The 14163-nt window shown below is 37.2% G+C and overlaps 1 protein-coding gene across 8 annotated transcripts in view; it reads left to right on the top strand.

The window, feature by feature from the left end:
* Positions 1 to 14163, top strand: part of ROBO1 (roundabout guidance receptor 1) — a 1140930-nt gene that overhangs the window by 1113628 nt on the left and 13139 nt on the right. For all 8 annotated transcript variants that reach the window (XM_053565205.1, XM_053565202.1, XM_053565204.1 and 5 more), the window contains 2 exons: positions 6932 to 7338; positions 10848 to 11000. In XM_053565205.1, coding sequence (XP_053421180.1) covers positions 6932 to 7338; positions 10848 to 11000 — 560 coding nt within the window. The remainder of the gene's footprint in view (positions 1 to 6931; positions 7339 to 10847; positions 11001 to 14163) is intronic.

Below are 14163 nucleotides of genomic sequence, written 5' to 3'. Positions count from 1 at the left end.
ATGAGGGGAGGGAGGATTCTCCCTTACCCTTTTGCTAGACTTCAAGCCTTTCTGGGTTTGATCCATGCTGATACCTTCTCCTCTTTATCTTCTTACTTCTCGGCTTCACAATTTTCTCTGTGGAGTCCCCAGCCATCTCTGACCTCTCTCTCTGTGGTCCGCACTGAGCTGCGATTCTTCTCTCCTCTCCTCTGTCCCATATCCTGGCTTCCTGTGGGAATGGTCTGACAAGCGATGTTTCTGGTCGACCATTTTCTATATTCAGCCTTTTTAAAAGGTATGATTTTCAGTCTATAAAGATACAATGAATATTAGTTCATTTATGAAAATAACATTGGGCACTAATAAAAAGTAGATGAAATCCAATTTTAAAAAACTTACTGCTTTTTTATCATGAATGTATATTCTGTATTTTTACTACCAAAATTTTTAAAAATAAGACCAGGCATGGTGGCTCACACTTGTAATCCCAGCACTCTGGGAGGCCAAGTTGGAGGATTGCTTCAACTCAGGAATTCAAGACCAGCTTGAGCAAGAGTGAGACCCTGTCTCTATTAAAAAATAGAAAAATTAGCTGAGCATTGTGCAGGTGCCTGTAGTCCCAGCTACTTGGAGGACTGGGGTAAGAGGATTACTTGGGCCCAGGAATTTGAATTTGCTATGAGCTAGGCACATGCCATGGTACTCTGGGCTGGGGCAACTGGGTAAGACTCTATCTCAAAAATAAAAAAAATTAAAAAAATACTTTTTTAAAAGTATTTAAGTATTCCACACCTATAATCCTAGCACTTTGGGTGGATTGCCTGAGCTCAGGAGTTCGAGAACATCCTGAGCAAGAGCAAGATCCCATCTCTAAAAAAACCAAACAAACAAAAAACAAAAAAACCAGGCATTGTGGCAAGCACCTGTATTCCCTACTTGGGAGCCTGAGGCAAGAGGATTGCTTGAGCCCAAGAGTTTGAGGTTGCTGTGAGCTATGACACCATGGCACTCTACCCAGGGAAACAAAGTGAGACTCTGTCTCAAAAAAACAAACTAAAGAAGATCCTTTCAGTCTTTCATCCCTACATGTACTCACATTGCTTTGAATTTATGGTCTACTGATAAAAGATACTTTTTTCAGTGAAAAGTGTATTTTTTTTTTCTATGTGGATAATTTTTTTATTTAGGCACTTGTGTCTTGTATTTTATTTAACCAATCTCCTAATATTAGGCATTACATTGTGTCTATCTTATTGATATGATTTGTAATGTTGTGATTCCCATCTTTAATTGTCTTTTAAGGAAGCCTCCTCTGAATCCTTTGACCTATTCTAATGCCTGCCCCTTCACTAGATGACTTCTCGTCCTTACCATCTTACCACTTCCCTAATGGTACACTCATATATATAGATAGCTATTTCTCTACACATCTAATCTAGAGCTTCAGACCCATACATCTAAGTACTTCCTCCTGCAGATTTTTACTACCTAAATATCATTCTGCATGATATACACTTGTCTCTAGCCATAAATGCACTTTATTAGTTCCAACAGCCATTTTCTCTGACCTGCACTGCAGTAATGTTCCACCGGGTAGTCTTCCTGCCTTTAGCTTTCCCCCTTCTTCAATCTAATCCCCTCCTAAAATGAAACACTGATCAAGTCTCTCCCCTGCTTAAAAATCTCTCAGTGGCTTCACCTTTTCTTTAAAATGCAGCCAAGGTTCCTTAATATAGCCATCAAGACCCTTTGTAATCTCCCCCGTGTGCTGCCCTCCCATCCCTGCCCCTTGCAGTCACTGTCTGCGTTGTCTTTAAGTTTCTTCTAGTCGTGCAGCGAGCGCAGCTCTTGCTCACCTCAAGATATTTGCACATGCTGTGCCACCTTCCTGGAATACCATCATTTCCCTTTCTTTTCAGAGTTAATGCCTATAATTCCTTTAGTTTCAAGATTAAACAGCTGATCCTCCTCACAGAATCTTTCCCCCAATGTCCCAACGTGGGATAAGAGCCAATTTTGCATGTTCCCACAACACCTTCTGCATCCTCTGCCATGATGCTTACATAAAATTGCATTATCATTGCATATTTAATTAATTGTAATTAATGCTATTTATCTCCTCCACTGGACCAAAAGTTCCTTCACTCAAGGACCATATTTATTTTATTCAGATGAATCCCTATCACAGTGCGTGAATTTCTATTTCTCTCGCTGTTTAGCAAACTATTCTAAAACTATAGAGGCCCAACACAAACATTTCATTTTATTGACAATCCCATGGGTCAGGAATCCTGAAAGAATTCTGCTGGGAAATTCGCCCCAGCTGAATGGCTTTAGTTGCACTGCTGGAGCTGGAAAATCTACTCCAGTAATGTTCCTTCATTCAAACTTCATTCAAACTTCAATAAAGTTTCTTCATTCATACGTCTTACGTCCCTCAGGTATCACGTGTCATTCATATATCTCTTGTCCCCAACACATCTGATTTCCTTAACTCCTCAGACATTCCTCAGTCATCTCATGTCCCTCATTCATCTGGTGTCTCTCATACACCCGACGTCTTCACATATCAGATGTGCATCATGTTCTCCTATGCAAGATGTTTCTTCTGTGTCTGATGATCCTTGGAGTCTCATTCCATATGGAGTCTTGCCCTCCTGGGTCTGCTCAATTAGCCCCTGCTTCTCATAAGAGGAGATCTCGGGATAGAAGCACTTCTTATGTGGCAACTGGCACCCAAGAAGGCGCAAAGAGGAAGTGCTGGGCCAGTTAACAGTGACACTCAGAACTGGGACATGACCTCACTTGTACTACAGTCTATTGCCCAAAGCACAGGGTCTTTCCTCGGAATTAAAGTTCCTTTCTTGGAAGAGTGGAAAATTTCTCATTTCAAAAGAGCATTTGGAATGGGAGATATTATTACAGACTTTTTACAAAATGCAATGTGCCATGCCCTTATACATAGTTATCTCATATTAAATATGCATGCCTTAGAATGGAATCTTTGCCTATTTTCAAGTATAAAACATGTTATTATACTTTACCTAAGCTCTTACTGCATGTGATCTCTTTGGTCTTTACAAAAATAGGCACACAGTAAAAGTTTAAAGGATAAATTTATTTATTACTTGTAAATTTATTTATTAGTGACATATATAAAAGTACAGTACATATTAATAAAAATTACTGAACTCAAGACATTATAACACTGCAATATTAACTAAATAAACATGGAAGACTTGGAGTATTATGGATTGTGCAACGTTGGCATTCTGATGACTTTTGGGGTATTTCATTTTTGTCTAAATGGGGTAAACTAGGTGACCCACTAATAGGAATCTTTCTTATCTTTTTTTTAGACAGTAACTCTGAAAAATGATATAATTAAACTTATCTGCATATTTTGTATCCAAGTGTCTGGTACAATTAAAGTTTACTGTAGTTGATACTTAGTAAGAATCTCTTGAAAGGTAAAAAGCATTTGCATGTATGCAATAGAAATTTACTGGTATTTTATTAATATAGACAAACTGAGCTAATTGTTAAGGATACAAAACATTGACGCTATACACCAATGTAAGAAAAAAATCTCAAAGGTGTGCATTTTCCCCTTTTGTCTTTTGCCTGGTAAATGCAACGTGGTGAACTATATAAAAACCTATTTTCATAAATTAATGACATCGTTCTGCTTTTTTCTCTGAACATGTTTATGAAGGCATCATTTTTGCAGGAGCCTAGAGTATTGTGCTTCGCAGTCATTCTCTGGTACATTATTTCAGGAGACGTTGAAACCCCTCAGGGGGAGAAATCCAGAGGGTTGAGGTTCATTTGCGACAAGTCCCACTTGAGTGCAGCATCTTGAAATAGCTTTTTGTTTTCAAATAGAATATATTACATATTTCAAACTGTACATGTTTATCACACATTCCCTGGGCTTGCCTTATTTACAGATGGTTTGAATAAATTTTTCTATCTTTCCTCAACATTTGTACAGGGTGGTTGTAGTTAAAAGCCAGCTCTTGTTTAACATGAAGATATTTTTGCTCTACAGAACGTGAATTATCCAAACACAACAATGCTGGCATCCTTTCAGAGTGAAGTTGGCCATTCTACATCTTTTTATTGATGGTCAAAATTGTTCCCTTTATGCTTCAAAGTCTTACATGTCTTTTAAAAAATAGATGTTTCTTGTGGTATTTTGGATGCATATGCTGACAAAAGCTGTAAATTAATTTTTAAGTGCAGTATTTTATTGCATTCCAAATTAAACAATGGTTTTCCTCCTGTGGGTATGATACACTCCATATTGAAATGATTATCCATTTTAATCTCTTAAATAACTTCAGCTTTGACACATTTTTCATGTTTCTTCTAGTGCCACACACAGACACATTAGAAACCACCCAGAATTGAAAAATACTGCATCGTAATAAAGAATTCTGACTGTGTACATATCATATATATGTACACACATAACGATATGCATTTACACATATGTGTGTGTATACACATAGTTTTTCAATGTAATGTGATTTTTGTATTTCTAGAGTTTTTAATGCATCTGCATGTGGCAAATATCTCTCCTCGCATTTATACACCCATGCACACACACACACACATATATATAATAAAATATGTATTTACATTTATGCATGGGTGTGTAATGATGCCATTCCTGGAAGGAAGGTCATGACCTTGGAAATAAAATTTAGTTTCCAATTCTGCACTTGATATATGCTAGCTGTGGCAACTTTGGCAAGGTTATTCATTGCTCTGAATTTTAATATTCTCTTCTGTAAAACTATAATTTAAAAAGTAATTCAGAAAGTTGTTGTGGGAATTAAATGAGTTAACATTGTAAAATGTGCTTAGCTACAAATAAGTGCTCACTAAGTGAGTTAATTATAGTATTTTCATAATCATTTATTTTTAATATTTTCCATTTACATTAATGAAACAGGCTTATTGAAGTGTCTGAATTCATTGGGATAAAAAGCGGTAAACATTTTTCTTCTAAACTGCCACACCACCCTAAGTTCAGTTTTGAACTTAACTTTTCTCTCTGTTTTGTAGAGATCTTTACCAGGTCCTGCATAGTTTTGATCTCAGATCTTTTGAGCAAATCCTATATGTTTTTAACCTTAGTGGAATCTGGACCAGATCCTGTATGTGTATTTTTGTTTGTTTGCTTTTAATACCTAGTTTTGTTCATTTTAAAGCTTAATCACATATTCCCAGACAGCCTTTGGAAAATGCGCTTGTCTGTGGCTACCGTGGAATGGCATAAGGGGGCATGTTCTGCTTTTAACCACCTATGATCCTCCTGCCTCTTTCAGTTTCATTCTAGGTGGTAAGGTGAGAAAGATGGAACAGAAAAAGAAAAGAGAGAGAGAGAAACTGGATGAAGATCTAATCTTCTTCTTAGTTAACACTAAAGACTATTCTATCTCATTGCACTTTATATTATAAGAGTAGTAGGTGGAGGGCCCCGGCACTCACTCACCCCACAGATGAAAGCCTCCATCAGGGCAGTATCTGCAGTCATTTGTAGTTCTGGAATGACTCAGACGTATCTTCATGTTGACTACCAGTTGGCGGCATTCATACCTTATCTCTTCTAATCTCCCAAGCCAAGGAGATCACCAGCACCAGTGCTCAGGTTGGCAGGCTTGTGTGGAATCCAGTCCACTTCTCAGGAGTGCAGAATTTGATGAGGTATTGTCATCCCTTTTCTACTTGAGAGTCCCCCATTTCGTCATCTCCCTAACCTTGCTTAGAGAGCATTGGGACTGTAGATCAAGTCCCTTACCAAGCAGTCCTCCAAGCAGAAATCACCTTCTTGCAGGCAATCTGCTAATTTAGGAAGTATCTTTTGGTATTTCTTCTTCCTTAGGAGTAACCTCTTTCCACACACCTTGCTTTCCACTAAGGTCTAAATGCGTTCTACTTTCTCAGTCATTTCATATTCACTGTGGTTCATGGTCTTGGTGGTGCGAGCAGAAGGACTGCTTTTAATTGGTGGTGTTCTTCAAGTCTGTGAGGAGATGGTTGAAACCAGCTGCTGTGAACTTACATTGTGGATACTACACATTTTGTCTTCAGCTTTGGTTCCTAACGAATTCCAGAACATCAGAAAAAACACCTTTAAATACTGTGTCAGGTGGAATAACAATGAACACGGTAGAGTTTTAAAATAGCTAATAACATTAGTGGAAATTTTTAAGTGAGTAAATTAGAGAAAAATTGCTCTTGGCTACCATAAACTTAAAAAAAAAAAATAGGGTAAAATCTAAAGGAAATTGTGTCATGTGCTGAATGTGTAATATTTTTTAATCCTAAGAAAGTCTACCCTTTATAGTCAAGATAAAATGACTCCATTTGCTTGGAAATGGATTAATAGGAATGAATGGCAATGAAGGAAGAGGAAGGAAACAGATGTTTATGGATCAAACTGTTTCAGGACCCCTGTTTGTTGTCTTTTTAATAATAAACTACCAGTAAGATTTGAAACACTTTAGGATAGATATGTAAGCCTGTGCTCCAAAAATAAGTATTACTTCTCCTTTTTTAACTGAACATAATCCAGATGATAAGACATAAGAAGACTATAGATAGCTGAGTACATTTCTATTAAACCTGAGTCAATAGGTGGCCTCAGGAGAGCCTCTGCTGGAGCGGTGCAGTTCAAAATAAAATCAAGCTTAATCATGCTTGATTTCCAGTTGCTTTCCTGACCAATTTAATTCAACAGAAGCGAAGATCGAAGCAGCGTGCCTGTGGATTTTTGGTTAAATTGTTCTTTCCATCTTAACTAATGAGCTGTCTTTTTTTTTTTTTTTTTTTCTTCAGTTTTTGGCCAGGGCTGGGTTTGAACCCACCACCTCTGGTATATGGGGCTGGCTTTCTGTCTTAAATAATGGGTGAGACTTGTGCATTCCTCTTCTTGCAGACGACAGGCCGTGAGTCCCCCTCCACCCCCACGGCCCATTTCCCCGCCGCATACCTATGGCTACATTTCGGGACCCCTGGTCTCCGACATGGATACAGACGCCCCCGAGGAGGAGGAAGACGAGGCGGACGTGGAAGTGGCCAAGATGCAAACCCGAAGGCTTTTGTTACGCGGGCTGGAGCAGACCCCCGCCTCCAGCGTCGGGGACCTCGAGAGCTCCGTCACGGGGTCCATGATCAACGGCTGGGGCTCGGCCTCGGAGGAGGACAACATTTCCAGCGGCCGCTCCAGCGTCAGTTCTTCCGACGGCTCCTTCTTCACTGACGCGGATTTCGCCCAGGCGGTCGCTGCGGCCGCGGAGTACGCGGGGCTCAAGGTGGCGCGGCGCCAGGTGCAGGACGCGGCCGGTAAGTCCGCGCCGTCCCCAGGCCGGGCAGGGGAGCTTGCCGTGGCGCTGATGGCTGCTGATTTCTCTCCAGTGATCGTGTGTCCCCTGTGAAACACGACTAGTATTTCGGTCTTTATTTATTTATATTTTTGCTACCTAAGGAAACCAAGATTATTTGGATTTCCAATAATTTCCAATTTCCGAATAATCCAATAATTTGGATTATTCTCCTTTTTTGACAAGGCTTTCAAAATTTTCTGTTGCACTTTGATTTAAAATAATCTCATATAATGGGAGTGATAGGAAGCTCCCTGGGAGGCCCTCCTGTTTTGGAAAGCCATAGCACATTGGTAGGATTTCTTTAAGCTACACCTACAGTTAATTAAATGAAGCTTGCATTTCTCAATGTACACTACATGTAATTCCTTTAATGTCGAAAGTCACCAAGATAAAATGTATTGGTGTAGTGCTCTTATCCCATTTAATTAGAAATTCTCCAGGAGAAATAAATAAGTAAATATCCAAACGGGACACTCAACTGGCAAATGGGCTTTTTCTCCTTAATCCCTTTTCTCTTCCTGTCCTTTCAAATTAGAATCTTGACTTCATTAAGCAGATAGAAGGATGTGTGTCGTGTGCATATGTTTTCAAACACAAATATTCCATGCTTAAACATTTTTAATTTAATAATTGGGAGAACAAATTAATCCAAAGTCTTTTTTTATTTTCTTCTGTTTTCCCTTTGCACTAACACAGCCTAATTTTAATTACTATATAACCATTTGAGTATCTTAACACATTTTTACTTATCTCCTCTTCTTCAAACCCTGTTTAGAAAGCAAATAGAAATTTTAAAGAGCTTAAATATAAAACATACATTTATCACGATTTCTACTTCTGTAGAATGAATAGATACATATATACATTTGTGTGTATATACATATATATAATGTGTATATGTGGTGTGTGGTGTGTGTATATGAGAGTGTTTATTTCTGGTAGCCAAGAAAATACAAATAGTACAATAAAATAACATGGTCAACAAGATACATGTCAGAGAAAGAAACGAATATCACAACAAATTGATAGTTGGTATTTTGTCGTTTGACATGTCTTTGCCTTAGTTTAATAACTCTCAATTGGTGGTTTTCCATGTTCTATGCAGATATTGGGTTGGATTTTGTTTTTGTTTACCAGCATAGAATATATTCACAGAATATTTAAACTTGATTTTATTGTATTTTTTTTTACTTTAAACTAATTTTATTTTTTTATTATTATTATTTTTTTTATTAAGCCATAGCTGTGTACATTAGTATGATCGTGGGGCACCATACACTTGGTTCATATATCGTTTGACACATTTTCATCACATTAGTTAACATAGTTTTTGTAGCATTTTCTTAGTTATTTTGCTAAGACCTTTACATTCCACATTTACTAGGATTCACATATACCCTTGTAAGATGCACCGCAGTATTATAAAGTCATCTCTGTATTATTTATCAAGAATGTGCTACAAGAAAAATGTCTAGTATCTCTCAACTTATTATTGTTGAATGTACATTTATTTTCACCATGTTTATGTTTCAAGACATTCAAATATCCTTTACACCCCTGGAGTAGCTGTTTAATGTAATAAACTATGCAAACCTAATTATCTTTTAAAACAACACCTAACTTTTCATGTAGTTTTGTTTCTCCCTTATATTTTAATCTTCTGTTAGAAAATTGCATGAAATTAAGCATCTGAAGCCACTGCTTTCAGACTGCATTTATTTATTTATTTATTTATTTTTATTTTTATTTTTTGAGACAGAGTCTCACTTTGTCACCCTGGGTAGAGTGCTGTGGCCTCACAGCTCACAGCAACCTCAAAGTCTTGAGAGATTCTCTTGCCTCAGCCTCCCAAGGAACTGGGACTACAGGCACCTGCCACAATGCCCGGGTATTTTTTGGTTGTAGTTGTCATTGTTGTTGGGCAGGCCCAGGCTAGATTTGAACCCACCAGCTCCGGTGTATGTAGCTGGCGCCTGAGCCACTTGAGCTACAGGCGTCAAGCCTCAGACTGCATTTAGAGTGTGTTTCAGTTCATCAAGTCAGCAGAACACAGAATTATCTTGAAAATTCATCTATAAATGACCTTATGCCTCAGGATTTATGAGAAGTAGATGGTCTTACACAATAGAGTGAATAATGGGCTCAGTCTCAGCCCTAATTCTCTGTCTTCATGGATATGTAGCTTAGCTTATGTAGCTCTTTAATTGTAATAGACTCCATTAGAGTGAAGGGGAGTTTGGTTTAATATTTTACCATATTATAATTCAGTGTCACTCTTGTTCTTATTTGTCTCATAATTCTAATGAACTAAACCTACATTGGCTTCTATTACATTGGTCTTTTTAGGGAATGGTGGTGCTTGTCATGTGACTTGAAGTTAAAAATAAAGGCCTAATCCAGTCAACATTGCTTCTTACTTTGCTCATCCATGTCTGTAATTCAGTGTGTTTCAGTTAGCATCTTTAAATGTGTTGATTTCACTATAGGTGGCCTCTCCTGTTTATAGCTGAAAGTCGCTTTATCTAGGTCTATTTGAAGTTTCTTGTGGCACAATAGAAAGTTCTGGATTTGTGACTAAAAAATTTCTAGAAACCAAAACAATGAAGCTCGAGCATAAATCCAGTAAACTTGCCATTCCATTGCCAATCCATGGCGTTATGGATTAAATACCTTGAAACTGTTGTAATACAACATCTGTGTAAGACAGCCAGAGAATTTGAAAGTCCCGAAATATATTTCTGATTAGTAAATCCAGTTCCCACTGGATCATAGGAAAATTTTTTTCTCCCAAAGCCAACACCAAAAACTATGCTGCCACCACCAAAAACAGAAATCTTAGATCACCTTAAGTACCCCAAACAGGCAAAAATAATGAGATAGAAAAAGGATGTAACTTTTGGTAGGCCCAGATGTGTCAACTAAATCCATTTCAAACCATCTAAAGAGAAAATATTGAGAAGGTATTCAGATAGCAGGAGTCTGCCTTCAAGGAGTACCGTAAATATATATTTAATTAAAATAGGGGTGTTGGGAGGTCTGTTTGTTCTTAGAACATGAATTTTTTAAGAACTCTGGCTCCTCCTCTTGGGAAGCAGCAAACATTGACTATATAAATACAAAAATTAATTACTACGTTTAATCAAGAATAACATTTTAGGAAAGCTGGTTGCAAAAATAATCGGAATGTTTTTCTTTTAGAAATAGGTATAATGACCTTTAACAGAATAAAAGCAACTATGGTTAAAAACAAAAACAAAACAAAACAAAACTTAGAAATGATTTCAGTGTGTATTCTCTTTGGGGTAGCACAAGTAGTGTGACAAAAAGCCTGTTATTTATTGGAAGAGCTCATTTGAGCTCTTTAATTTTTTTAAATTAGGGCTGTTTGTAGCTTTAATGTTTTGTTTTTGTTGTTCTTGTGGTCATTAAAATTCATTGATGTGTTTGGCTCTGATTTTTCCTTCTCAGGCCGCCGACATTTTCATGCATCCCAGTGCCCTAGACCCACAAGTCCTGTGTCTACAGACAGCAACATGAGTGCTGCTGTGATGCAGAAAACCAGACCAGCCAAGAAACAAAAACACCAGCCAGGACATGTGCGCAGAGAAGCCTACACAGATGGTAAGTCCATTGAAACGGATGAAAACGTCTATGAATCTCGCCTATGTCCCCTGCCTCTCTACGACTGGAAAATGCGTTCACTGACATTAGAGACTACATTAAAAATGTATTAACAGTCAGCGTCTTATTACTTATAGGAGTGAGCTCCTTCCACATCTTATCAGCTGCCTCCTTTCAGTTTCCTAATAAGCTGGTTATTTAAAACACTAAAAGAGTATAGAACTTTAATATTTTTGAAAGGATATTTATAAGTTTCAAATAAATGGACATTACTGTGTTTGAAGTAACAGCTTAGATTTAACCTTTATCACATTCACTGATAAATCCTCCAAAGTGTCCTCATTTTCTCTCTTCCTTTTTTTTTTGTTTTTTTTTTTACAATTTTGCCTTGAAATAAAAGACAATGAACATGTTTGAATATTAATTATAACTAGACTGGTGTTACAAACAGTGATTTTGGAGACCCAAAGGCAAATGGAATCCTCTTCCTTCATGCCTTCACATATACTAAGGACTCTCCCTGAAGAGGTAACATTGGCGTTCTCAGGAGATGGTGGGAGGACAGTGCAGGCATCGTGGTGTTGTCTAGAGAAAGCCTTTAATGAAAGTGCCTCAGGTGGCCCAGCATTTATTAAACCACCACCTTCTCATCTTATAAAACAACCCCAGGGGCTTTGTTGGAAATTCATGTAAGATAAATTCTCTAAGACTCACCCATCTTGTCAAGTTTGCTAAATTTGCAAAAGGGGCAGAGGGAAGAAGGGGGTGTCACCAGCACAGTTTCCCCACCTCCTGGTCCGCTGCAACTGCAATCTGATTATGATTTTCATTACCAGTCAGCAATTTTTCAAAAAGGGCATCATTTTCCATTATCATATGAAAGCCTAATATTATAGATTCTTATCCAAGGTTGCAAGGAAGGTTTTTGAGGTACTTGTCCCTGTGATTCCTGCCACTTGACAGAAAAATTTAATAGGAAGCTTACAGCATGGTGAGCAGGAGTAATTTTGCAGTGAGTAGCTGTCCGTGCTATTATCTGTACGTTATTCTGAGTATTTTCTCTCCCTAGCATCTATCTGAGATTAGACCACATTAAACACTGGTATGACACAGCGCACCTGGGCCCCCTGGCTACCGCCCAGGACTCTTTTGTCAGTGAAACTGAGCTGTCAGAATATTATCTGATTTTGAAGGATTATTACAGTGGCTTTGTGCATGTTTGCCTCTGTGTGGGGACAAACACTAGGTGTAAATCCCCAAACTCTATTGGCAATTTTACATTTATGGCACCCCTATAATGGCATTTTTCAAGTTGTATAGCTGTTCATCAATTTTTATTATCTAGAAGAGAATGTTCCTAACTGGAAAACTGACCAAACACCAAGCCTGGTTGTAAACACATCTGGATTGAATACACTGGGGGGCAATCTGGCTTTGTGTTGGGCTTCCCGTCTCTTATTTATACTTGTTTGGAGGAGATTCTGGCATTAACTGATACTTTTTTAAAAAGTGTTTTAAATGATGTAAAATAAAGAATATCGTATTACAGTTATACATTACACCATGCTTGAAAATTGTTACCTATATTTGTCTATATTCTAGAGTACTTATTTCAGTGTTTGATAATTAAATGTTAATTTGAACTAATCCTTGAATAATAACTATTAAATTAAAGGATGAAAACTCAAGTTAATTGTTTTCAGTTAACTTAAGAAATAGCCAAAGAAATACATCGAAGTATCTGTAAAGCCAAAAGTTAATATGAAATATTATTTGTATTTCTAATTGCTCATTTCACAAAGTGATGATGCAGAGTCATACAGCAATACAGAAGCCAGCAATTATTTTCTCTAAGTAAAAAAAAATAGATGAAATGGAGAAATGACTGAAGATATTTTTAAATTATAGCATTTATTGCCTTTCAACATTTTCATAACCATCCACCTTTTAATTACATTTTAATTACATTTATAATACTAACGAGTCTTGAATTCTATCTAGATGCTGTTTGGTATAAGAAAGACATAACAAGACTATTTGTTATTTTATACATATCTCATAATGAAAATTAATTGAGATCATAAATGCAGAAGCTTCTAAATGCATCAAATAAAAGAAATGCATACACTCTTGAAAGCAGTGATTATAATGTAGAAACAAAAGCCATTTTCACAGAAATTATGTATATCATTTTAACATGGGTACATAATGGCGGTTTGTGTTTATTGGGCAAATGCAATGCTTTGATACAGGTATACAATGTGAATTCATCAAACCGGGATAAGTGAGGTACCCATCATCTCAGGCATTTAACATTTATTTATGTCAGGAACATTTTAATTCTACCTTCCTAGTATTTTAAAGTATACCCTAACTTATTTCAGAGAAATTATATTCTCAAATTACTAAACTGCATTTTTTGAAAAATTTGTACAATTTGTTAAAAAGGAAAAAGGAGAGGGAGGAAGAATTTAAAGAGCTCCAAATCGTTACAGTGTGAATTAAACGTACTAGTAAAATATGGAAGATTTTGTGTACTTTTTTTTCTTTCTAAGGAATAAAATGCATTGACTATCATGCATGAATTTGATTATTGTCAATAAACTTAATGTGAACTATGTCCAGAATATGATATATCAGTGTTGAATCTGTAGCATCTTGGCTTTATAAATTTTGTTCAATTTATGAATTTCCTTTGCAGAATTTTTGTAAACTATATAAAGGATAAAGAATGGATGTTTCAGAACTGATAACAGAATAATTTGCGATGATCCTTATTAGTCAGCCCCTGTATTAGCACGCTGGGGTGGCCACAAGAAGTACCACAGACTAAATGGCTTAGAGAACAGAAATGTATTCGTTCGCAGCAGCATTGGTTTCTTCCAGGCCTCTGTCCTTGACTTGTAGATGGCCATTTTCTCCCTATGTTTTCACAGTGTGTTTAAATTCTTCTTTTAGTTAGATTAGTTATATTGGGTTAGGGCCCACCCTAAGAACCTCATTTTAACTTAATTACCTCTTCAAAGACTCCAAATATAGTCACATTCTCTGCTACTGGGGGTTAGGAGTTCAACATATGAATTTTGAGGGGACACGATTTAGCCCATGACAGCCCCCTAACCCTTAATACATGACATTGTGGCCATGCCTTGCTCTGTAGTCC

Source organism: Nycticebus coucang, chromosome 16, assembly GCF_027406575.1.
Source record: "Nycticebus coucang isolate mNycCou1 chromosome 16, mNycCou1.pri, whole genome shotgun sequence".
Lineage (NCBI taxonomy): Eukaryota > Metazoa > Chordata > Mammalia > Primates > Lorisidae > Nycticebus > Nycticebus coucang.
Note: the sequence above shows the minus strand (reverse complement) of the source record. Positions and strands in the feature narration are given on the sequence as shown.